Source organism: Nelusetta ayraudi, unplaced genomic scaffold, assembly GCF_046127955.1.
Source record: "Nelusetta ayraudi isolate G7.1 ecotype Tasmania unplaced genomic scaffold, CSIRO-AGI_Nayr_v1 ptg000090l, whole genome shotgun sequence".
In the NCBI taxonomy this organism is placed as follows: Eukaryota; Metazoa; Chordata; class Actinopteri; order Tetraodontiformes; family Monacanthidae; genus Nelusetta; species Nelusetta ayraudi.
The window spans coordinates 897982-921295 of NW_027466140.1; the positions used below are offsets into that span (position 1 = coordinate 897982).

General features: G+C 43.5%; 4 protein-coding genes across 32 annotated transcripts in view; all 4 read left to right on the forward strand.

Annotated features, from left to right (window-relative positions):
* LOC142901788 (protocadherin gamma-A11-like) overlaps positions 1-23314 on the forward strand; it is a 218723-nt gene that overhangs the window by 127900 nt on the left and 67509 nt on the right. Inside the window, exon 1 of one of the 29 annotated variants that reach the window (XM_076046454.1) lies at positions 11113-13683. The exons of 23 other annotated variants lie outside the window; for them this stretch is intronic. In XM_076046454.1, the coding sequence (XP_075902569.1) occupies positions 11284-13683 (2400 nt within the window). In that variant the 5' untranslated portion in view covers positions 11113-11283. Of the gene's footprint in view, positions 1-11112; positions 13684-14119; positions 16725-20561; positions 23059-23314 lie in introns of those variants that run through there. 5 more of the 29 variants (XM_076046475.1, XM_076046461.1, XM_076046484.1 and 2 more) reach the window with 5 other exon arrangements.
* LOC142901695 (uncharacterized) lies at positions 946-7130 on the forward strand. Its single transcript, XM_076046313.1, has 2 exons — positions 946-3538; positions 4550-7130. Exons 1-2 carry the CDS (start codon positions 1103-1105, stop codon positions 7028-7030), a joined length of 4917 nt encoding a protein of 1638 aa, XP_075902428.1. The 5' UTR covers positions 946-1102; the 3' UTR covers positions 7031-7130.
* LOC142901696 (protocadherin gamma-A12-like) lies at positions 8190-10799 on the forward strand. Its single transcript, XM_076046314.1, has 3 exons — positions 8190-8520; positions 9805-10588; positions 10782-10799. The coding sequence occupies exons 1-3, from the start codon at positions 8207-8209 to the stop codon at positions 10797-10799; spliced, it is 1116 nt and encodes a 371-aa protein (XP_075902429.1). The 5' UTR covers positions 8190-8206.
* On the forward strand, positions 17373-20075 carry LOC142901828 (protocadherin beta-16-like). The gene has a single exon (XM_076046531.1). It carries the CDS (start codon positions 17580-17582, stop codon positions 20061-20063), a length of 2484 nt encoding a protein of 827 aa, XP_075902646.1. The 5' UTR covers positions 17373-17579; the 3' UTR covers positions 20064-20075.

The window sequence follows — 23314 nt, forward strand, 5'->3', positions numbered from 1 at the left end:
ATTGTGTTTCTTTTTTTATAAACAATTCACCATCACTCCTCATTTTTTTGTTATTTGTTAATTATGAAATAATTTTAGCAACAGTCTAATGAATTCAACAATCACCTAAACAATGGAATGTTTTACTTTGCCTTCCTTCACATTACCTTTGGTCGTGTGATTTTTTTTCCTTACACATTTTTATAGAGATAAACTGTATTGATCTCTCCTTCTGCAACACAAATCTCACAGAACTCTTATTACAGGATTTAATGCCACTGCTTCTTTCTGGAAATTGTTTAATCTAGGACAGATGCTGAAATTTACATATCTACAGTATAAATCCTTATGGGTCCCTCAGTCGGCATTTGAATTGTTATATGTCTGAAACAGCCGTCAACACTGGAATTATATTTTGGGTATTATTGCAAACCTTTTTATTTTTGTGTCTTCATTATCTTAATTTATTTTAGTTCAACACCTCGGACAGTTGATATTTTTCATATTCTTTGTTTTGCTGACTTTAACGTTTCCCTTCCACCTTCATCCTATTGACATATATAGTGTAACTTAAAGCTTGCTGTGGCAAACTCAGAGTGGATTTTGAATTGTGGTCCTCTTTTTTGTAAAGAGGTATTGAACATTGATTTAGACACATCTCCTTAATAACTTCATATCTCATTTAATAAACATGATCACAATTGTGTAGTTGCAGGAACAAAGAGGACAGATATGCTTCATTTTCAGAAGTACCCATTTCATTTAATTTTCCTTATTGATATGAAGCTATACAATTTCGACGTATTCTATTATAGTGTAAACTGGTCTGGTCAGTTTTCCTGCAGTTTTATCCTACGAACTCTTAGGGCCGCTGTTTACCACGGCTGACATTTACGCTGTGGCAGCACCTCCCATGCAATGTCCTTTTGATAAAGAAAGAGCACAAGGCACCGAACAGACGATATTCGAGCACAAGAGGATTGATGTTGTGGATTTGCTGTTGCTTTGTCTTTGTTTTTCGGGAGGATAATGCTGGCTTTTGACTGACTTTTGATATCTTTTTTTCTCATTCCGGTGGATATAAAACCAACCACAATAATTTGGATATCGCTCGTCGAGAACAATGACAAGGCAAGTGTTGCTGTTCATCTGCCTCCTGTGCATAGACACGGTGCTTGGGCAGGTCAGCTACACTATTCCGGAAGAAATGTCGAAGGGCTCTTTAGTGGGAAACATTGCTCAAGATTTAGGTTTAGAAATTAAACGTTTAAAATCTGGTAAAGCGCGAATTTATACACGGGACAATGACGAGTATGTCCTGCTGAACAGAGAAAGAGGAGTCCTCCTTGTGAAAGAGAGAATCGACAGAGAGGCGATCTGCAGACAGACGACGCCGTGTGCTTTACATTTTCAGATCATTTTAGAGAATCCGATGGAGTTTTACTCCGTTACCGTGCAAATTGCGGACATCAATGATAATGCACCGACATTTAAAAAGGGTGAGATGAAATTTAAAATAAGTGAGTCAGCGGCCCTTGGTATGAAATTTTTGCTAGAGCGGGCTGCTGATCTCGATGTCGGATTAAATGGTGTGCAGAGCTACGAATTAAAACCATCAGAAAATTTTGCTTTAAAATTGCACAATAGTGCTGATGGCAATAAAAAAGTGGAGATGGTGCTCCAGAAGCCTCTAGACCGAGAGAAAGAGGAGCAGATATCTTTGGTTTTGACGGCTGTAGATGGAGGAGAGCCGCAGATGTCGGGAACAATGATGATCGCCATCACTGTATTAGACGTTAATGATAATGCTCCGATTTTTACACAACACACATACAAGACTACTGTTACAGAGAATTCTCCTAAAGGCACAGTCGTTGCCACAGTTACAGCGTCAGATGCAGATTATGGAACAAATGGAAAAATATCTTATTCGATCATGAATGAATCGGATGACGTAGGAAATGCGTTTATCATAAATGAGGACACGGGTGAACTTTCTTTGATCGAAAACATTGACTTTGAGAGATCTCGAAATTATCAAATTAATATTCAAGCAAGTGACGAGGGAGGGTTAACAGATTCTTGTAAACTAATTGTGGATGTTCAGGACATGAATGACAATAAGCCTGAAATTGGCATAATGTCAAAGACAACTGTAATATCAGAGGACGCAAAAGAAAACACAGTTGTGACGATGATCAACATTGAGGACAAAGACTCAGGGGAAAATGGACAAGTTAATTGTTTTATTAATGACAACAGTCCATTTACTTTGAAAACATCCTCAAACAATTTTTATAGCTTAATGACGGACAGTGAATTAGACAGAGAGAGAGCATCTGATTATAATATAACTGTCACATGCTCTGATGAGGGAGTCCCCTCCCTCTCCAGCAGCGTCACTCTCACCTTGCAGATCTCTGACGTCAATGACAACCCACCTGTCTTTGAGAGGAGCTCATATGAGGCCTCCATAGTAGAAAACAACGCACCAGGCCTCTCTATATTCACAGTGAAAGCCAGAGACGCTGACTGGAACCAGAATGCCAGAGTGTCTTACATCCTGGAGGACTCCTCTGTGAACGGAGTGCCAGTCTCCTCGTATGTGTCTGTCAGTGCTGATAGTGGAGTCATCCACGCAGTGAGCTCTTTTGACTACGAGCAGATCAAAGATTTCCACTTCCGTGTCAAAGCTCAGGATGGAGGCTCTCCTCCTCTCAGCAGCAATGTGACAGTGAAAATCCTGATCCAGGACCAGAACGACAACCCTCCTCAGGTTCTGTATCCGGTCCAGACTGGGGGCTCTGTGGTGTATGAAATGGTTCCTCGTTCAGCAGATGTGGGCTATCTGGTCACCAAAGTGGTGGCTGTTGATGTGGACTCTGGACAGAACGCCTGGCTGTCCTATAAACTGCAGAAGGCCACAGACAGGGCGCTGTTTGAAGTGGGCTTACAGAATGGAGAAATCAGAACTATCCGCCAAGTGTCTGACAAAGATCCAGTCAAACAAATCCTGACTGTGATCGTGGAGGACAACGGACAGCCCTCTCGTTCAGCTACAGTCACTATCACCGTGGGGGTGGCGGACAGCTTCCCTGAAGCTCTGTCAGAAATGAGTGACTTTGCCCAGGACAAGGAGTACGACGACAACCTGACTTTTTACTTGGTGCTGGCTCTGGCTGTGGTCTCCTTCCTCTTCATCACGTGTGTGGTGGTGATCATCTCAGTCAAAATCTACAGGTGGAGACAGTCTCGAGTCCTGTATCACTCCAACCTGCCAGTCATTCCATATTATCCACCACGTTACTCAGACACTTTGGGGACAGGGACTCTCCAGCATGTGTACAACTACGAGGTGTGCAGGACCACTGACTCCAGAAAGAGTGACTGTAAGTTCGGCAGAGCTGGTAGTCAGAACGTGCTGATCATGGATCCCAGTTCTACAGGGACGATGCAGCGGTTGCAGAGTGAGAAGAGCATCCTGGATGAACCAGACTCTCCACTAGAGGTTGGTCAGATTTCTACCCTATTTGCATTTATAGTTTTATCTCTGTTTTGTGTGATTTGATATATCTTAAAAATATATCTTACAATCAGTCACACTAAATGAGGATAATTCAGTGTACATTATAATTTCCTTGATGATCCATATCAGCTCAATTTCCAGTGTCCATGATTCCTGGCAGATCCCACATTTATCTTAGTACTTATCTATATCTATCATATTCCTTTGTAACCAATATCTATTCTTATTTCCACTGGTAGATTGAATATGAAGTTTCTAAAACTAGTTATGTATTTAATGAAATACAAATGAGATGTTTAATTTCAATTATCTACTCAATGGTCACGGTTTCATATTGTTTAGTCAATATTAAATCCATCCATCAAATTTCTTCTCCCTGTTTTTCCTGCAATCAGGATCACCAGTGTTTTATAGTCCGCCTCTGCTGGTGGCAGGGAAAGCCCTGGTCAAATTGTCGTTTCTAAATCAAATTTTTAGTGGAAATGGCAGAACCCGGATTTCAGCACCTCAGACAGCGACACTTTGCAGCGTGTTTATTTTCTCCCCTCATTTTATCAAATAATTTCAAGTTCAAGTATCATAAACTCTGTCTTAATATTTGGGGCCAATTTTATTTTCATGAAACTTTCACCACCACCATTCACACTGACAACCATTGAGAATGTTCTATATCTGTTAAAATAAAAACATGTAGGTGATCCGATTTCGTACTGTATTTTCTAAAATTCGCTGTTGCATTATAAATAATAGAAGTAACTTTTTTAAAAACAATTATCATCATTAATATTACAACAGTATTTATTTCACAGCTGTGGAAAAATACAAGCCGCGTGTTTTCTCTCTCGCTCTCTCTGCACTATTCCGTTCTGAACTCTGAGGGCCGCTGTTGGCCAGCATGTGCACAGCAGTGAGGTTGCAGCGTCGCCTCCCCTATATTACAGCATATTTTCGAGTGACCCTCGACGGAACTGTTCGGAATTTCTTTCTCCGTCAAATATATTTTAATAACTGCTGATGGCGTGTTTCTCAAATGGAAATATTTAGCTCTTGACTGGACGTTTAAAAACTCCTCTCTCTTTGTGGACTATACATCCGGACAGTGGAATCGTGTTGAAGGATTACTCGGAAAGAACAATGAAAGGACGGGCGGTGTTGTTTTTGTCTCTCCTCTGGTTTGGCTTGGCTTTTGCACAGGTCACTTACACAATACCGGAAGAAAAGCCCAAAGGTTCCTTGGTCGGGAATTTAGCACAGGACTTGGGATTAGAGAGAAAACGTTTGATTTCAGGTAAAGCACGAATTTATACACGCGACAGCGACGAGTATATAGAGCTGAACAGAGAAAGAGGAGTCCTCGTCGTTAAAGAGAGAATCGACAGAGAGGCGCTCTGCAGACAGACGACGCCGTGTGCTTTACATTTCCAGATCATTTTAGAGAATCCGATGGAGTTTTACACAGTCACCGTGCAGATAACGGATATAAATGATAATGCACCGACGTTCGAAGGTAATGAAATTAAATTCAACATCAGTGAATCAGCGGTCACCGGAGCCAAATTTGTGTTGGAAAGAGCTGTTGACCGCGATGTTGGAATTAACGATCTTCAAAGGTATGAATTAAAACCGACAGATAATTTTGCTCTAAAATTACACAATAATGCTGATGGCAATAAAAATGTGGAGATGGTGCTCCAAAAGCCTCTAGACAGAGAGAAAGACGAGCAGATATCTTTGGTGTTAACGGCTGTAGATGGAGGAGAGCCACAGATGTCGGGAACAATGATGATTGTCATCACAGTATTAGACGCGAATGATAATGCTCCGGTTTTTACACAGCACACATACAAGGCTACAGTTACAGAGAATTCCCCTAAAGGCACAGTCGTTGGCACTGTCACAGCGTCAGATGCAGATCATGGAACGAACGGGAAAATCAGTTATTCAATTACTAATACATTAGATGACATCAGGAAAGTTTTTGCGATCAACAGGGAAAATGGTCAAATCACTTTGATTGAAAATATTGACTATGAATTTTCACGGAAGTATGAGGTAAATTTGCGGGCAAGGGATGAGGGTGGACTGACAGATTCATGCAAGTTAATTGTTGATGTACAAGATGTTAATGACAATAAGCCGGAAATTAACATTATGTCGAAGTCGAGTGTTATAGCAGAGGATGCAGAACTTAATACAGTTGTTACAATGATAAATATTGAGGACAAGGACACTGGAGATAACGGAAAAGTGCACTGCTTCACAAGTGATAATGTTCCATTCGTTTTGAAATCGTCCAATAACTTTCACAGTTTAGTGACTGACAGTGAATTAGACAGAGAGAGAGCAGCTGGGTATAATGTCACTGTCACATGCTCTGATGAGGGAGTCCCCTCCCTCTCCAGCAGCGTCACTCTCACCTTGCAGATCTCTGACGTCAATGACAACCCACCTGTCTTTGAGAGGAGCTCATATGTGGCCTCCATTGTAGAGAACAATGCACCAGGCCTCTCTATATTCACAGTGAAAGCCAGAGATGCTGACTGGAACCAGAATGCCAGAGTGTCTTACATCCTGGAGGACTCCTCTGTGAACGGAGTGCCAGTCTCCTCATATGTGTCTGTCAGTGCTGATAGTGGAGTCATCCACGCAGTGCGCTCTTTTGACTACGAACAGATCAAAGATTTCCACTTCCGTGTCAAAGCTCAGGATGGAGGCTCTCCTCCTCTCAGCAGCAATGTGACAGTGAAAATCCTGATCCAGGACCAGAACGACAACCCTCCTCAGGTTCTGTATCCGGTCCAGACTGGGGGCTCTGTGGTGTATGAAATGGTTCCTCGTTCAGCCGATGTGGGCTATCTGGTCACCAAAGTGGTGGCTGTTGATGTGGACTCTGGACAGAACGCCTGGCTGTCCTATAAACTGCAGAGGGCCACAGACAGGGCGCTGTTTGAAGTGGGCTTACAGAATGGAGAAATCAGAACTATCCGCCAAGTGTCTGACAAAGATCCAGTCAAACAAATCCTGACTGTGATCGTGGAGGACAACGGACAGCCCTCTCGTTCAGCTACAGTCACTATCACCGTGGGGGTGGCGGACAGCTTCCCTGAAGCTCTGTCAGAAATGAGTGACTTTGCCCAGGACAAGGAGTACGACGACAACCTGACTTTTTACTTGGTGCTGGCTCTGGCTGTGGTCTCCTTCCTCTTCATCATGTGTGTGGTGGTGATCATCTCAGTCAAAATCTACAGGTGGAGACAGTCTCGCGTCCTGTATCACTCCAACCTGCCTGTGATTCCATATTATCCACCACGTTACTCAGACACTCTGGGGACAGGGACTCTCCAGCATGTGTACAACTACGAGGTGTGCAGGACCACTGACTCCAGAAAGAGTGACTGTAAGTTCGGCAGAGCTGGTAGTCAGAACGTGCTGATCATGGATCCCAGTTCTACAGGCACGATGCAGCGGTTGCAGAGTGAGAAGAGTATCCTGGATGAACCAGACTCTCCTCTCGAGGTTGGTTAGATTTCTACACTATTTGCATTTATATTTGTATCTCTGTTTTGTGTGATTTGAAATATCTTAAATAATATCTTATAATCAGTCACACTAAATGAGGATGATTCAGTGTTCATTATAATTTGCCTCATGTACCATATCAGCTCAATTTCCAGTGTCCATTTTTCCTGGCAGCTCCCACATTTCTCTTCCTGCTTAACTATAGAAATTCTCTTTTTTTTACTTCTCTTTATTACCAACATCTATTCGCATTTCCACTCATTGATGAAACATATAGTTTCTCACAATAGTTATGTATTTCATTAAATACAAATGAGATGCTTAATGTCATCATTGACTCAATGGTCACGGTTTCAAAAAGTTTGTTTAATATTAAATCCACCCATCAATTTTCTTCTCCCTGCTTTTCCTGCAATCAGGTTCACACGTGTTTTATAGTCTCCTTCTGGTGGAGGCAGGTAAAACCCTGGTCAAATTGTCATTTCTAAATTAATGTTGTAGTGGAAATGGCACAATCTGGATTTCAGCACCTCAGACAGCGACACTTTGCGGCGTTCGTCTTCTTCTTTTTTTTCTTTTTTTTCCTCCCCTCCTAATTTTGCCAACTACTTTCTTGTCCAAATGTCACAACCCCTCTCTTAATATATGGAGCCAATTTTATTTTCATGAAACTTTCACCACCACCATTTACACTGACAACCACAGAGAATTATCTATAACTATTAAAAGAAAGAGAGGTTGGTGATCCAATTTCGTACTGTATTTTCTTACATTTGCTGTTGCGATAGGAAGAATAGCAGCAACTTTATTTAACAATGATCATCATTAATATTACAACAGTCTTGATTGAACAGCTGTATATTCACAGCCTTTGAGAAATAGAAACCGCGTGTTTTCTCTCTCTGTTTCTGCACTATTACGTTCTGGACTCTGAGGGCCGCTGTTGGCCAGCATGTGCACAGCAGTGAGGTTGCAGCGTCGCCTCCCCTATATTACAGCATATTTTCGAGCGACCTCGACGGAACTGTTCGGAATTTCTTTCTCCGTCAAATATATGTTAATAACTGCTGATGGCGTGTTTCCCAACTGGAAATATTTAGCTCTTGTTTGAAAACTCCCCTCTCTTTGTGGACTATACAACTGGACGGTGGAATCGTGTTGAAGGATTACTCGGAAAGAACAATGAAAGGACGGGCGGTGTTGTTTTTGTCTCTCCTCTGGTTTGGCTTGGCTTTTGCACAGGTCACTTACACAATACCGGAAGAAAAGCCCAAAGGTTCCTTGGTCGGGAATTTTGCGCAGGATTTGGGATTAGAGAGAAAACGTTTGATTTCAGGTAAAGCACGAATTTATACACGGGACAGCGACGAGTACATCGAGCTGAACAGAGAAAGAGGAGTCCTCCTCGTGAAAGAGAGAATCGACCGAGAGGCGCTCTGCAGACAGACGACGCCGTGTGCTTTACATTTCCAGATTATTTTAGAGGATCCGATGGAGTTTTTTACCGTTACCGTGCAGATAATGGACATAAACGATAATGCACCGACGTTTGAAAGGGGTGAAATGAATTTTAAAATTAGTGAGTCTGCTACGACTGGAGCTACATTTGTGTTGGAGAGGGCTGTTGACCTCGATGTTGGAGTGAATGATCTTCAAAGGTATGAATTAAAACCGACAGATAATTTTGCTCTAAAACTACAGAATAATGCTGATGGCAATGAGAAAGTAGAGATGGTGCTCCAGAAGCCTCTAGACAGAGAGAAAGACGAGCAGATATCTTTGGTGTTAACGGCTGTCGATGGAGGAGAGCCGCAGATGTCAGGAACAATGATGATTGTCATCACAGTGTTAGACGCGAATGATAATGCTCCGGTTTTTTCAGAACAAGTATACAAGGCTACAGTTACAGAGAATTCCCCTAAAGGTACAGTCATTGGCACTGTCACAGCGTCAGATGCAGACCACGGGACAAATGGAAAAATAACATATTCGATTACAAATACCTTGGACGATGTCAAGAAAGTGTTTCAGATTAATGAGACAAACGGGCAAATTCTAGTTATTGGAAACGTTGATTTTGAAACATCACGTTTTTTTAAAATAAATTTGCTTGCGAGTGATGATGGTGGACTGACAGATTCGTGTAAATTAATTGTTGATGTACAAGATGTTAATGACAATAAGCCGGAAATTAACATTATGTCGAAGTCGAGTGTTATAGCAGAGGACGCAAAACTTAATACAGTTGTTACAATGATAAATATTGAGGACAAGGACACTGGAGATAACGGAAAAGTGCACTGCTTCACAAGTGATAATGTTCCATTCGTTTTGAAGTCGTCCAATAACTTTCACAGTTTAGTGACTGACAGTGAATTAGACAGAGAGAGAGCAGCTGGGTATAACGTCACTGTCACGTGCTCTGATGAGGGAGTCCCCTCCCTCTCCAGCAGCGTCACTCTCACCTTGCAGATCTCTGACGTCAATGACAACCCACCTGTCTTTGAGAGGGGCTCATATGAGGCCTCCATAGTAGAGAACAATGCACCAGGCCTCTCTATATTCACAGTGAAAGCCAGAGATGCTGACTGGAACCAGAATGCCAGAGTGTCTTACATCCTGGAGGACTCCCCTGTTAACGGAGTGCCAGTCTCCTCATATGTGTCTGTCAGTGCTGATAGTGGAGTCATCCACGCAGTGCGCTCTTTTGACTACGAGCAGATCAAAGATTTCCACTTCCGTGTCAAAGCTCAGGATGGAGGCTCTCCTCCTCTCAGCAGCAATGTGACAGTGAAAATCCTGATCCAGGACCAGAACGACAACCCTCCTCAGGTTCTGTATCCGGTCCAGACTGGGGGCTCTGTGGTTTATGAAATGGTTCCTCGTTCAGCAGATGTGGGCTATCTGGTCACCAAAGTGGTGGCTGTTGATGTGGACTCTGGACAGAACGCCTGGCTGTCCTATAAACTGCAGAAGGCCACAGACAGGGCGCTGTTTGAAGTGGGCTTACAGAATGGAGAAATCAGAACTATCCGCCAAGTGTCTGACAAAGATCCAGTCAAACAAATCCTGACTGTGATCGTGGAGGACAACGGACAGCCCTCTCGTTCAGCGACAGTCACTGTCACCGTGGGGGTGGCGGACAGCTTCCCTGAAGCTCTGTCAGAAATGAGTGACTTTGCCCAGGACAAGGAGTACGACGACAACCTGACTTTTTACTTGGTGCTGGCTCTGGCTGTGGTCTCCTTCCTCTTCATCACGTGTGTGGTGGTTATCATCTCAGTCAAAATCTACAGGTGGAGACAGTCTCGAGTCCTGTATCACTCCAACCTGCCTGTCATTCCATATTATCCACCACGTTACTCAGACACTCTGGGGACAGGGACTCTCCAGCATGTGTACAACTATGAGGTGTGCAGGACCACTGACTCCAGAAAGAGTGACTGTAAGTTCGGCAGAGCTGGTAGTCAGAACGTGCTGATCATGGATCCCAGTTCTACAGGGACGATGCAGCGGTTACAGAGTGAGAAGAACATCCTGGATGAACCAGACTCTCCTCTCGAGGTTTGTCTTTAAAGCATTGTACTTTTTTCTGTATTTATTTATTTATCTAGTTTCATGAAACCTCACCTCTTTTTTTCTTGTTGAGATATCCCCCTATATGTGCTGTATTGAACTTACTCCTCCAATTTGATCTCCGTCAGCTTACTGTTTGCTGTCATTTATGATTTTTATCTTGCGTTGCTTTTTACCACAGGTCTTTGCTCAGACTTAAAGCATTATTCTTACCTTTGTGTGCTTTGGTGTCTAATGCACATCGAAGGCATGAAAGAACATATAGAATAAAGCTCCCCTTTCCAGTTCATCATGCAGCTTTTAGCATCATAATATCCATCAAAGCTGTGATGTTTTATATTTACGTTAATTTTTCCTTGAATTACAACTTTTTTTTTTCAATCGTGGCTGCAATGTTGGTTGCTGTTTTTCATGTTAAGCTGGCTTTAATTTTATTGTGTAGTTTGTGAGTTTGGACTCTTAGTGCCGCTGTTGACCGATGAAGGGCCTTTGCTTCATCCTTTGTGGCTTTCCACGCATACAGTCGACGATCGACGTTGCAGAGAAAGGCAGATATTTGGTTACTGCGTTTTAATCAGATTCGAGGAACACGGAGAATCTCAACTGCTTTTCACCACCGATAATCGGGAGGATCCGATCGCTTTGGAATTATATTTTTTCTCAGTTTATACGGAAGTGGGAAAATGCCTGACGGGACGATGAGACGGCGAGTACTGTTGTTTTTCTCGATATTCTCCGTTAGCGAGGTGTTAGGGCAAGTGACCTATTCCATTCCAGAGGAGATGTCAAAAGGTTCACTTGTTGGAAACATCGTGCAAGATCTAGGTTTAGATGTGAAAAGATTGAGGTCTGGAAAAGCCCGCATTTACACAGAGGACAATGCAGACTGCATCGAGCTGAATAAAGACAGAGGGCTCCTGCTTGTAAAAGAGAGGATCGACAGAGAGGCGCTCTGCGGCCAGACAACACCTTGTGCCTTGCATCTCCAAATCACAATGGAAGAACCCATTGAATTCTACACGGTTACAGTCGAAATAAATGATATAAACGATAATGCGCCCAGTTTCAAAAAAGATGAGATGAAATTTAGAATTAGCGAGTCGGCTGTGCTCGGAGCTAAATTTGTGCTAGAACGAGCAATGGATCCGGATGTCGGCGTTAACGGGCTTCAGAGCTACGTGCTAAAGCCCACTGACAACTTTGATCTAAAATTACAAAATCAGCATGACGGAAGTAAAAAGGTCGAGATGATTTTACGAAAACCTCTCGACAGAGAGGCGGAGCAGCATATCTCGTTAAGTCTGACTGCCACTGACGGCGGTGATCCGAAGCTGTCAGGGACAATGCGAATCGACATATCAGTGTTGGATGCTAATGATAATGCTCCAGTGTTTTCGCAGGGAATATACAAAGTAGCGGTATCAGAAACCTCGCCTAAGGGCACTGTTTTGAGTACAGTTAGTGCTGTAGATGCAGATGATGGCACTAATGGAAAAGTGTCGTATTCAATAACAAACACGTTAGATGATGTCCCTGCCATGTTTCAGGTCGACAGGGAAAATGGCGTTGTTTCCGTGATAGGCAGTCTCGATTATGAGAAAGCGCAGCACTATGAAATACACGTACAAGCCAGTGATGACGGAGGACTGACAGACTCGTGTAAAATTATTGTAGATGTGATTGACACAAACGACAATCATCCGTCTATCAATATAATGTCTAAAACTAATTTGATATCAGAAGACTCGAAATCTGGAACTGTAGTGACGATATTTAATGTTCAAGATCCTGATTCGGCAGAAAATGGAAAAGTGTCTTGTAGTATTGAAGAAAATATGCCTTTTCTAATGAAAGCGACGTCAAAGAAATTCTTTAGCTTAGTGACAGACAGTGAATTAGACAGAGAGAGAGCCTCAGAGTATAATATAACTGTCACATGCTCTGATGAGGGAGTCCCCTCCCTCTCCAGCAGCATCACTCTCACCTTACAGATCTCTGACGTCAATGACAACCCACCTGTCTTTGAGAGGAGCTCATATGAGGCCTCCATAGTAGAGAATAACACACCAGGCCTCTCTATATTCACAGTGAAAGCCAGAGACGCTGACTGGAACCAGAATGCCAGAGTGTCTTACATCCTGGAGGACTCCTCTGTTAACGGAGTGCCAGTCTCCTCATATGTGTCTGTCAGTGCTGATAGTGGAGTCATCCACGCAGTGCGCTCTTTTGACTATGAGCAGATCAAAGATTTCCACTTCCGTGTCAAAGCTCAGGATGGAGGCTCTCCTCCTCTCAGCAGCAATGTGACAGTGAAAATCCTGATCCAGGACCAGAACGACAACCCTCCTCAGGTTCTGTATCCGGTCCAGACTGGGGGCTCTGTGGTGTATGAAATGGTTCCTCGTTCAGCAGATGTGGGCTATCTGGTCACCAAAGTGGTGGCTGTTGATGTGGACTCTGGACAGAACGCCTGGCTGTCCTATAAACTGCAGAGGGCCACAGACAGGGCGCTGTTTGAAGTGGGCTCACAGAATGGAGAAATCAGAACTATCCGCCAAGTGTCTGACAAAGATCCAGTCAAACAAATCCTGACTGTGATCGTGGAGGACAACGGACAGCCCTCTCGTTCAGCTACAGTCACTATCACCGTGGGGGTGGCGGACAGCTTCCCTGAAGCTCTGTCAGAAATGAGTGACTTTGCCCAGGACAAGGAGTACGACGACAACCTGACTTTTTACTTGGTGCTGGCTCTGGCTGTGGTCTCCTTCCTCTTCATCACGTGTGTGGTGGTGATCATCTCAGTCAAAATCTACAGGTGGAGACAGTCTCGAGTCCTCTATCACTCCAACCTGCCTGTGATTCCATATTATCCACCACGTTACTCAGACACTCTGGGGACAGGGACTCTCCAGCATGTGTACAACTATGAGGTGTGCAGGACCACTGACTCCAGAAAGAGTGACTGTAAGTTCGGCAGAGCTGGTAGTCAGAACGTGCTGATCATGGATCCCAGTTCTACAGGGACGATGCAGCGGATGCAGAGTGAGAAGAGCATCTTGGATGAGCCAGACTCTCCTCTCGAGGTTAGAATTTAACTATCAAAATATTAAACTTCATGAGTAATCATGTATAATTATAGAGCAATTTATTCGGAAACACCCTCAAAAGTTATGTTTTACTCAGGTACATGGCATAACCTTTTCAGCACCATGGACAGTGATTTCCATGCTGCAAGTGCAATGGGTCTGCAAGTTTATGTGTTTAGTTTATTGCATACCTTTTATAGTCATATTCAGCAAAACAGCTTTGAAACAGAAATTGAAAAAGGCTGACCTATTTTTAAGAAATAACTCTTTTTTTCCCCTTTTTCTATTTTAAATAATTTTTGGTAATTATAGTCACCTTATACTGTATGGTTTTGTATGCCTCTTGCCTTTGCAACATTTCCTGTAATTATGGTTTTCAACTCAAAGGGTCGCTGTTTGAACGGTGTTGTAATGCTCTTGTCCTCGGTGAGCCTCCTGCTTCTCTGTGTTCATACGTAGAATCTCATCTCAAAGAGACATGCAGCGCGGTCTGCGTCGACGTTGAACCTGAAAAAGCTTTAATTACTACTGGATAAATACTTTTTCTTCCGTTCCCGGTGTTTTGGATTAATTTCTAACAGCTCTCTTTCACATCCAACGGACCTGGATAGCGTTTGTTTTTCTCCACAGTCGAAGGGATATCGAACTGAACAATGAGACGGCAAGTGCTGCTGTTTTTTTCACAGCTAGCTGCGAGTTGCGTGCTTGGTCAGGTCAGCTATTCCATTCCCGAAGAGATGACCAAAGGATCTGTGGTTGGCAACATCGCACATGATTTGGGTTTGGATTTGAATAGACTTAAAGCGGGCAAGGCCCGTGTCTATACAGGAGCCAGTGCCGAAAACATCGGGCTGAATAAAGAACGGGGAGTTCTCTTCATCAAAGAGAGGATAGACAGGGAGGCTTTGTGTGGCGAGACGACGCCGTGCGCATTACATTTCCAGCTAATTCTTGAAAATCCAATGGAACTATTTCGTGTAACAGTCGAGATTACAGACATAAACGATAATGCTCCGTTTTTTTCAGATGCTGAAAAACGCTATGAAATTAGCGAGATAGCAATGATAGGCTCGAAATTTGTATTAGATAAGGCTGTTGATTTGGACATCGGCACAAATGGGTTACAAAAATATTTAATATCACCTACTGATAACTTCGGTTTAAAACTGGAAAATCAAGCAGATGGTAGTAAAAAGGTGGAGATGGTTCTCCAGAAACCTTTAGACAGAGAAAAGCATGAACGTATTTCACTGTTATTAACGGCTGTGGATGGTGGACAGCCGCAGATGTCAGGGACGATGCAGATATTTGTAAATGTCTTGGACGCGAATGACAACGCACCCACTTTCGCCACACCGTTGTACAGAGCAAAAATAAAAGAGAATTCTCCGAAGGGCACGAGCATTACGTCTGTAAGCGCATCGGACAAAGACATCGGGTCAAACGGAGCCATATCTTATCAGCTATCTTCGAGTAAGCATCTGCTGTTTGCGATGTTTAACATTGATCCGCAGACTGGTGAAATAATTCTGGTGGGTGAAGTCGATTATGAGAAGGCAAAAATGTATCAGGTGGATATAGAAGCTATGGACAGTGGGGGACTGTCTGATTCAACGAAAGTGATCATTGAAATAATTGATATTAATGACAATTATCCTGAAATGAACGTTGTTTCTAAATCAGAATCTATATTGGAAAATCTGGCTCCTGGCACTGTGGTGGCCATGTTAAGTGTTAATGATCCTGATTCAGAGAACAATGGGGAAGTCCAGTGTAATATAGATGGTGAAGTGCCATTCAAAATAAAAAACAGTTTGAATGGGTTTTATACATTGCTTACAGAAATGGCACTGGACAGAGAAATTGCGACTAGTTACAATATAACTGTCACGTGCTATGATGAGGGAGTCCCCTCCCTCTCCAGCAGCATCACTCTCACCTTGCAGATCTCTGACGTCAATGACAACCCACCTGTCTTTGAGAGGAGCTCATATGAGGCCTCCATAGTAGAAAACAACACACCAGGCCTCTCGATATTCACAGTGAAAGCCAGAGACGCTGACTGGAACCAGAATGCCAGAGTGTCTTACATCCTGGAGGACTCCTCTGTTAACGGAGTGCCAGTCTCCTCATATGTGTCTGTCAGTGCTGATAGTGGAGTCATCCACGCCGTGCGCTCTTTTGACTATGAGCAGATCAAAGATTTCCACTTCCGTGTCAAAGCTCAGGATGGAGGCTCTCCTCCTCTCAGCAGCAATGTGACAGTGAAAATCCTGATCCAGGACCAGAACGACAACCCTCCTCAGGTTCTGTATCCGGTCCAGACTGGGGGCTCTGTGGTGTATGAAATGGTTCCTCGTTCAGCAGATGTGGGCTATCTGGTCACCAAAGTGGTGGCTGTTGATGTGGACTCTGGACAGAACGCCTGGCTGTCCTATAAACTGCAGAGGGCCACAGACAGGGCGCTGTTTGAAGTGGGCTCACAGAATGGAGAAATCAGAACTATCCGCCAAGTGTCTGACAAAGATCCAGTCAAACAAATCCTGACTGTGATCGTGGAGGACAACGGACAGCCCTCTCGTTCAGCTACAGTCACTGTCACCGTGGGGGTGGCGGACAGCTTCCCTGAAGCTCTGTCAGAAATGAGTGACTTTGCCCAGGACAAGGAGTACGACGACAACCTGACTTTTTACTTGGTGCTGGCTCTGGCTGTGGTCTCCTTCCTCTTCATCACGTGTGTGGTGGTGATCATCTCAGTCAAAATCTACAGGTGGAGACAGTCTCGCGTCCTGTATCACTCCAACCTGCCAGTCATTCCATATTATCCACCACGTTACTCAGACACTCTGGGGACAGGGACTCTCCAGCATGTGTACAACTACGAGGTGTGCAGGACCACTGACTCCAGAAAGAGTGACTGTAAGTTCGGCAGAGCTGGTAGTCAGAACGTGCTGATCATGGATCCCAGTTCTACAGGGACGATGCAGCGGTTACAGAGTGAGAAGAGCATCCTGGATGAACCAGACTCTCCACTAGAGGTTGGAATTATATGATTTTTCTTTTAATACTGTGCTTAAGCTATGTCATTTTGAATCAAAATAATTTCATATATTTTCTATTTAGTTTTTTTTGTTTGTTTGTTTGTTGTTGTTTCTTTGTTGTTGCGATATTTCTGTTTTTATTCTTTGAGTGGCCCCTAATTTTCAGAAGTTTGGACAGTGAAGAAAAAAAAAATTCTTCTTCTTCGTCTTCTTCCTCCTTCTTAATCTTCTTCTTCTTCTCATTATTATTATTATTAGTAGTAGTAGTAGTAGTAGTAGTAGTAGTAGTAGTAATAGTAGTAGTAGTAGTAGTTGTTGTTGTAGTAGTAGTAGTAGTAGTAGTAGTATTATACAGTGCTAGTTATTATGGTTGGTTTGAATTTAGCGTCAAGAGAATGTCTCTCCATCGTGAAAAGTGAATACTGTATTAACAGATATTTATTTGACCACTCCTTGAAGAACAAACTAAATTTGAAATAAGGTCATTTTACTAGAGGTTGTTTTTTGTTTTATTTTTTGTCTTCTTCCGCCCGTGGTTCATATCAAGATAATTAAATAAACATATAGAGTGGCATTTTTTAAGTGGAAGAAAAAAATGTGGACTTGTTTTATATCACAAAACGAACCTCGTCTCTTTTATTGCATGATGTGTCGTTCGCTGTTTTGAACAGAACGGGCCGCTATTGGCCTGAGTGTGGCAGCTTTCGAGCTGCTGACTCTCCTCCCACTGAGATTGTGTCACGGTAGACAATAAAACAGACACGGGGCGCCTGCCTTGGTTTGAAGTGGCCTGGTATTCACGGTAAAAGAAAGCTGGTGTTTTTGATAGATACTTTGGAACGAAGGATTTTTATGTTTTTTTGTTTTTGTCGGATGCCATATTGTGTTTTAAGGACTGTGGAATATCGCGACTCAACAATGAGACGGCAAGTACTGTTGTTCATCGTCGTCTTCTCCCTCACCGCGGTTTCAGGGCAAGTCAGCTACTCTGTTCCTGAGGAAATGGAGAAAGGCTCGTTAGTGTGTAATTTAGCTCAGGATCTGGGCTTGGATAGTAAAAGACTCAAGTCCGGTCGTGCGCGCATACATTCGGGCGACAGTGCGGACTACATCGAGCTGGACAGAGAGCGAGGTGTCCTCCTCATCAAGGAGAGAATTGACAGAGAGATGCTGTGCGGAGAAACGACGCCCTGTGCTTTGCATTTGCAGATGATTTTAGAGAATCCTATGGAATTGTTTCGGATCACAATCGAGATCACAGACATAAATGACAATGCTCCGAGCTTTGCATCCAGCAAAACAGATTTTGAAATCAGCGAATCAGCCGTCGTCGGCTCTAAATTTGTGTTGGACAAAGCACTTGATGCAGACATCGGTACGAATGATCTGCAGAGCTATTCCCTCCATCCAACCAATAATTTTGCTTTAAAATTAGATAATCATGCGGATGGAGGGATGAAAGTAGAAATGGTCCTGCAAAAGGCTCTGGACCGTGAGCACCAGGAGCACATTTCACTGTTATTAACTGCAGTAGATGGCGGACAGCCACGTAAATCAGGCACAATGCAGATTACGGTGAACGTGTTAGATGCAAACGACAATGCTCCGATTTTTACTAAGCCTGTTTATAAAGCGATACTGACAGAGAATTCACCGAGGGGGACCAGTGTTATTACTGTTAGCGCGTCTGACAAAGATAAAGGCTCAAATGGAGACGTCACCTACGGCGTATCAAAAAGCAAACGTAGATTATCAGAACTTTTTCAGATTGATAGGAAAACAGGCGAGATCACTCTGATTGGTGAAATAGATTTTGAGAAATCAAAACATTTCCAAATTGACATTGAAGCGAGAGACAGTGGAGGTCTCTCTGATTCCAGTAAGATACTCGTTGATATTATTGATATTAATGACAACAGCCCTCAGATGAAGATTCTGTCGCAGTCTGAAAGCATTTTAGAGGACTCTCCACAGGATACTGTAGTTGCTATGCTAAGTGTTAATGACCCTGATTCTGATAGAAATGGTGAAGTGAAATGCAAAATCACTGATGATATTCCCTTCAAAATACAAAATAATATGAATGGATTCTATAGCTTAGTGACAGAGATAGCTCTAGACAGAGAGGTTGCCTCCAAGTATAACATAACTGTTGACTGTTCTGATGAGGGAGTCCCCTCCCTCTCCAGCAGCATCACTCTCACCTTGCAGATCTCTGACGTCAATGACAACCCACCTGTCTTTGAGAGGAGCTCATATGAGGCCTCCATAGTAGAGAACAACGCACCAGGCCTCTCTATATTCACAGTGAAAGCCAGAGACGCTGACTGGAACCAGAATGCCAGAGTGTCTTACATCCTGGAGGACTCCTCTGTTAACGGAGTGCCAGTCTCCTCATATGTGTCTGTCAGTGCTGATAGTGGAGTCATCCACGCAGTGCGCTCTTTTGACTACGAGCAGATCAAAGATTTCCACTTCCGTGTCAAAGCTCAGGATGGAGGCTCTCCTCCTCTCAGCAGCAATGTGACAGTGAAAATCCTGATCCAGGACCAGAACGATAACCCTCCTCAGGTTCTGTATCCGGTCCAGACTGGGGGCTCTGTGGTGTATGAAATGGTTCCTCGTTCGGCTGATGTGGGCTATCTGGTCACCAAAGTGGTGGCTGTTGATGTGGACTCTGGACAGAACGCCTGGCTGTCCTATAAACTGCAGAAGGCCACAGACAGGGCGCTGTTTGAAGTGGGCTTACAGAATGGAGAGATCAGAACTATTCGCCAAGTGTCTGACAAAGATCCAGTCAAACAAATCCTGACTGTGATCGTGGAGGACAACGGACAGCCCTCTCGTTCAGCTACAGTCACTGTCACCGTGGGGGTGGCGGACAGCTTCCCTGAAGCTCTGTCAGAAATGAGTGACTTTGCCCAGGACAAGGAGTACGACGACAACCTGACTTTTTACTTGGTGCTGGCTCTGGCTGTGGTCTCCTTCCTCTTCATCACGTGTGTGGTGGTGATCATCTCAGTCAAAATCTACAGGTGGAGACAGTCTCGAGTCCTCTATCACTCCAACCTGCCAGTCATTCCATATTATCCACCCCGTTACTCAGACACTCTGGGGACAGGGACTCTCCAGCATGTCTACAACTACGAGGTGTGCAGGACCACTGACTCCAGAAAGAGTGACTGTAAGTTTGGCAGAGCTGGTAGTCAGAACGTGCTGATCATGGATCCCAGTTCTACAGGGACGATGCAGCGATTGCAGAGTGAGAAGAGCATCCTGGATGAACTTGATTCCCCTGTGGAGGTTGGTCTGAAACTCTTTCATAACGCTCAGTAACATTTTACATGTATTAACTCTATCATGATACTTACTTTGTGATACACCAACGTGTCTCTCAGCACCATGGACAGAGACGAGTATGACTGACCTCTTTTGCTCTCCTTGCAATGCTCCATCTCCATGATACTGACCTAATAAGACTTAATTCTACTCAAGTTTTTTTGTTTTGTTTTGTTCTTTTTTGCTGAACATATTTGTTCCTGCAAATCGAGATTTTTAATTTATTTGTTTCAAAATTATGTTTCCTCAATAAGAGCCGTCTTTAAATGGCATATGTTTTATTACTATTATTTCTGTTATTAATTTTTATTTCGTTTGCACTTCCATTATTTGGACTCGTCGGGCCGCTGTTGCACAGTATGTTGTCGCTGTGCACTGCTGCCATCCCTTTTTTCCGTCATCGTCTGGCATGTTAGTAAGGCCCAGTCACATAAGAGCACACACTGAGCATAAGACGTTACCGCGGATATCGCTGAAGGAATTATACATTTTCATTTTTTAAGATAGTTCTTATAATCTGCATTTACCGAGGGTTGGATTTTCACTTGACTTTTTTGCGGAGAGGAATGTTAGAGTTTCCTGCAGCGCAATTATGGGAAAGGGAAGAACAATGAAACGGCAAGTCGTACTGCTTATCTTTGTCCTTCTGCTCAGTTCTGTGATGGGGCAGGCTAGATACTCGATTCCCGAGGAGATGGCTAAAGGCTCTTTAGTCGGTAATATTGTACAAGATTTAGGTTTAGATTTGAAGCGGCTTATGTCAGGAAATGCACGTATTTACACCGGAGACAGTATTCAGTATATCGAGCTGAATAGAAACAGAGGAGTCCTCCTCGTCAGAGAAAAAATAGACCGAGAAGCGCTCTGCAGACAGACGACGCCTTGTGCGTTGCATTTTAAAATGACTTTAGAAAACCCACTACAGTTGTTCCCGGTCACCGTGGAAATAACAGATATTAATGACAATGCTCCAGTATTCACTAAAGACGAGAGGAGGTTTGAAATCAGCGAAACGGCCGTCATCGGCTCCAAGTTCATGTTAGAAAAGGCGATTGATTCTGATATCGGACTGAACGGTTTGCAGAGATATACGTTGAAGCCCACTGATAATTTTATGCTTAAACTGCATGCTCAATCTGATGGCAGCAAGAAAGTAGAAATGATTTTGCAAAAGCCGCTGGACCGAGAGAAACAAGAGCACATCTCTTTAGTTTTGACTGCGGAAGATGGAGGAGAGCCGCAGATGTCCGGAACAATGCAGATTCATGTTACGGTACTGGACGCTAATGATAATGCCCCCATTTTCAGCAAACCTGTTTACAAAGCAAGCATTACAGAAAACTCTGCGATAGGAAGTCTAGTTACTAAAATCAGTGCGTCTGATGCAGACAAGGGCTCAAACGGGGAAGTGACGTACGTCATAGGGAATAATTTGGCAAGTGTCTCTACGTTATTTCAAATAAATAGTGAGGGAGATGTGATACTTAATGGGCCAATAGACTACGAAAAAGAGAAATATTATCATGTTGATATTGAAGCAATAGATTTAGGTGGACTCTCAGACTCCAGTAAGATCATAATAGATGTGATTGATGTAAATGACAACAGTCCTGTTATCAATGTGATATCAAAATCAGATTCAGTGCCCGAGAATTCAGTTCAAAATACAGTAATTGCTTTACTGAGTGTCAGTGATCCAGATTCTGAGTTAAATGGGAAGGTCCACTGTGCAATAGAAGAAAATATTCCAATTACAATTAAATTTGCATCAAATAATGACTACAGTTTATTGACAGACAGTGAATTAGACAGAGAGAGAGCCTCTGAGTACAATATAACTGTCACATGCTCTGATGAGGGAGTCCCCTCCCTCTCCAGCAGCGTCACTCTCACCTTGAAGATCTCTGACGTCAATGACAACCCACCTGTCTTTGAGAGGAGCTCATATGAGGCCTCCATAGTAGAAAACAACACACCAGGCCTCTCTATATTCGCAGTGAAAGCTGGAGACACTGACTGGAACCAGAATGCCAGAGTGTCTTACATCCTGGAGGACTCCCCTGTTAACGGAGTGCCAGTCTCCTCATATGTGTCTGTCAGTGCTGATAGTGGAATCATCCATGCCGTGCGCTCTTTTGACTACGAGCAGATCAAAGATTTCCACTTCCGTGTCAAAGCTCAGGATGGAGGCTCTCCTCCTCTCAGCAGCAATGTGACAGTGAAAATCCTGATCCAGGACCAGAACGACAACCCTCCTCAGGTTCTGTATCCGGTCCAGACTGGAGGCTCTGTGGTGTATGAAATGGTTCCTCGTTCAGCAGATGTGGGCTATCTGGTCACCAAAGTGGTGGCTGTTGATGTGGACTCTGGACAGAACGCCTGGCTGTCCTATAAACTGCAGAAGGCCACAGACAGGGCGCTGTTTGAAGTGGGCTTACAGAATGGAGAAATCAGAACTATCCGCCAAGTGTCTGACAAAGATCCAGTCAAACAGATCCTGACTGTGATCGTGGAGGACAACGGACAGCCCTCTCGTTCAGCTACAGTCACTGTCACCGTGGGGGTGGCGGACAGCTTCCCTGAAGCTCTGTCAGAAATGAGTGACTTTGCCCAGGACAAGGAGTACGACGACAACCTGACTTTTTACTTGGTGCTGGCTCTGGCTGTGGTCTCCTTCCTCTTCATCACGTGTGTGGTGGTGATCATCTCAGTCAAAATCTACAGGTGGAGACAGTCTCGCATCCTGTATCACTCCAACCTGCCTGTCATTCCATATTATCCACCACGTTACTCAGACACTCTGGGGACAGGGACTCTCCAGCATGTGTACAACTACGAGGTGTGCAGGACCACTGACTCCAGAAAGAGTGACTGTAAGTTTGGCAGAGCTGGTAGTCAGAACGTGCTGATCATGGACCCCAGTTCTACAGGGACGATGCAGCGGTTGCAGAGTGAGAAGAACATCCTGGATGAGCCAGATTCTCCTCTCGAGGTTAGATGTTAAAAAGTATTTTTCTTTTTGTGACATACCTTTCATTCACTTTTATAGTAACAACTTTTCAGAACCGTGGACAGTGAAAACACGTTTTCCTGTCAATGATCCCCTTTCAAGCTCAATATTTCCTTTTCTGTCGAATCTTTCTATTCATTATTATTATTATTATTATTATTATTATTATTATTATTATTATTATTATTATTATTATTATTATAGTATGGTAAAAGTTTTCATTTCCTTCAAGTTAGCT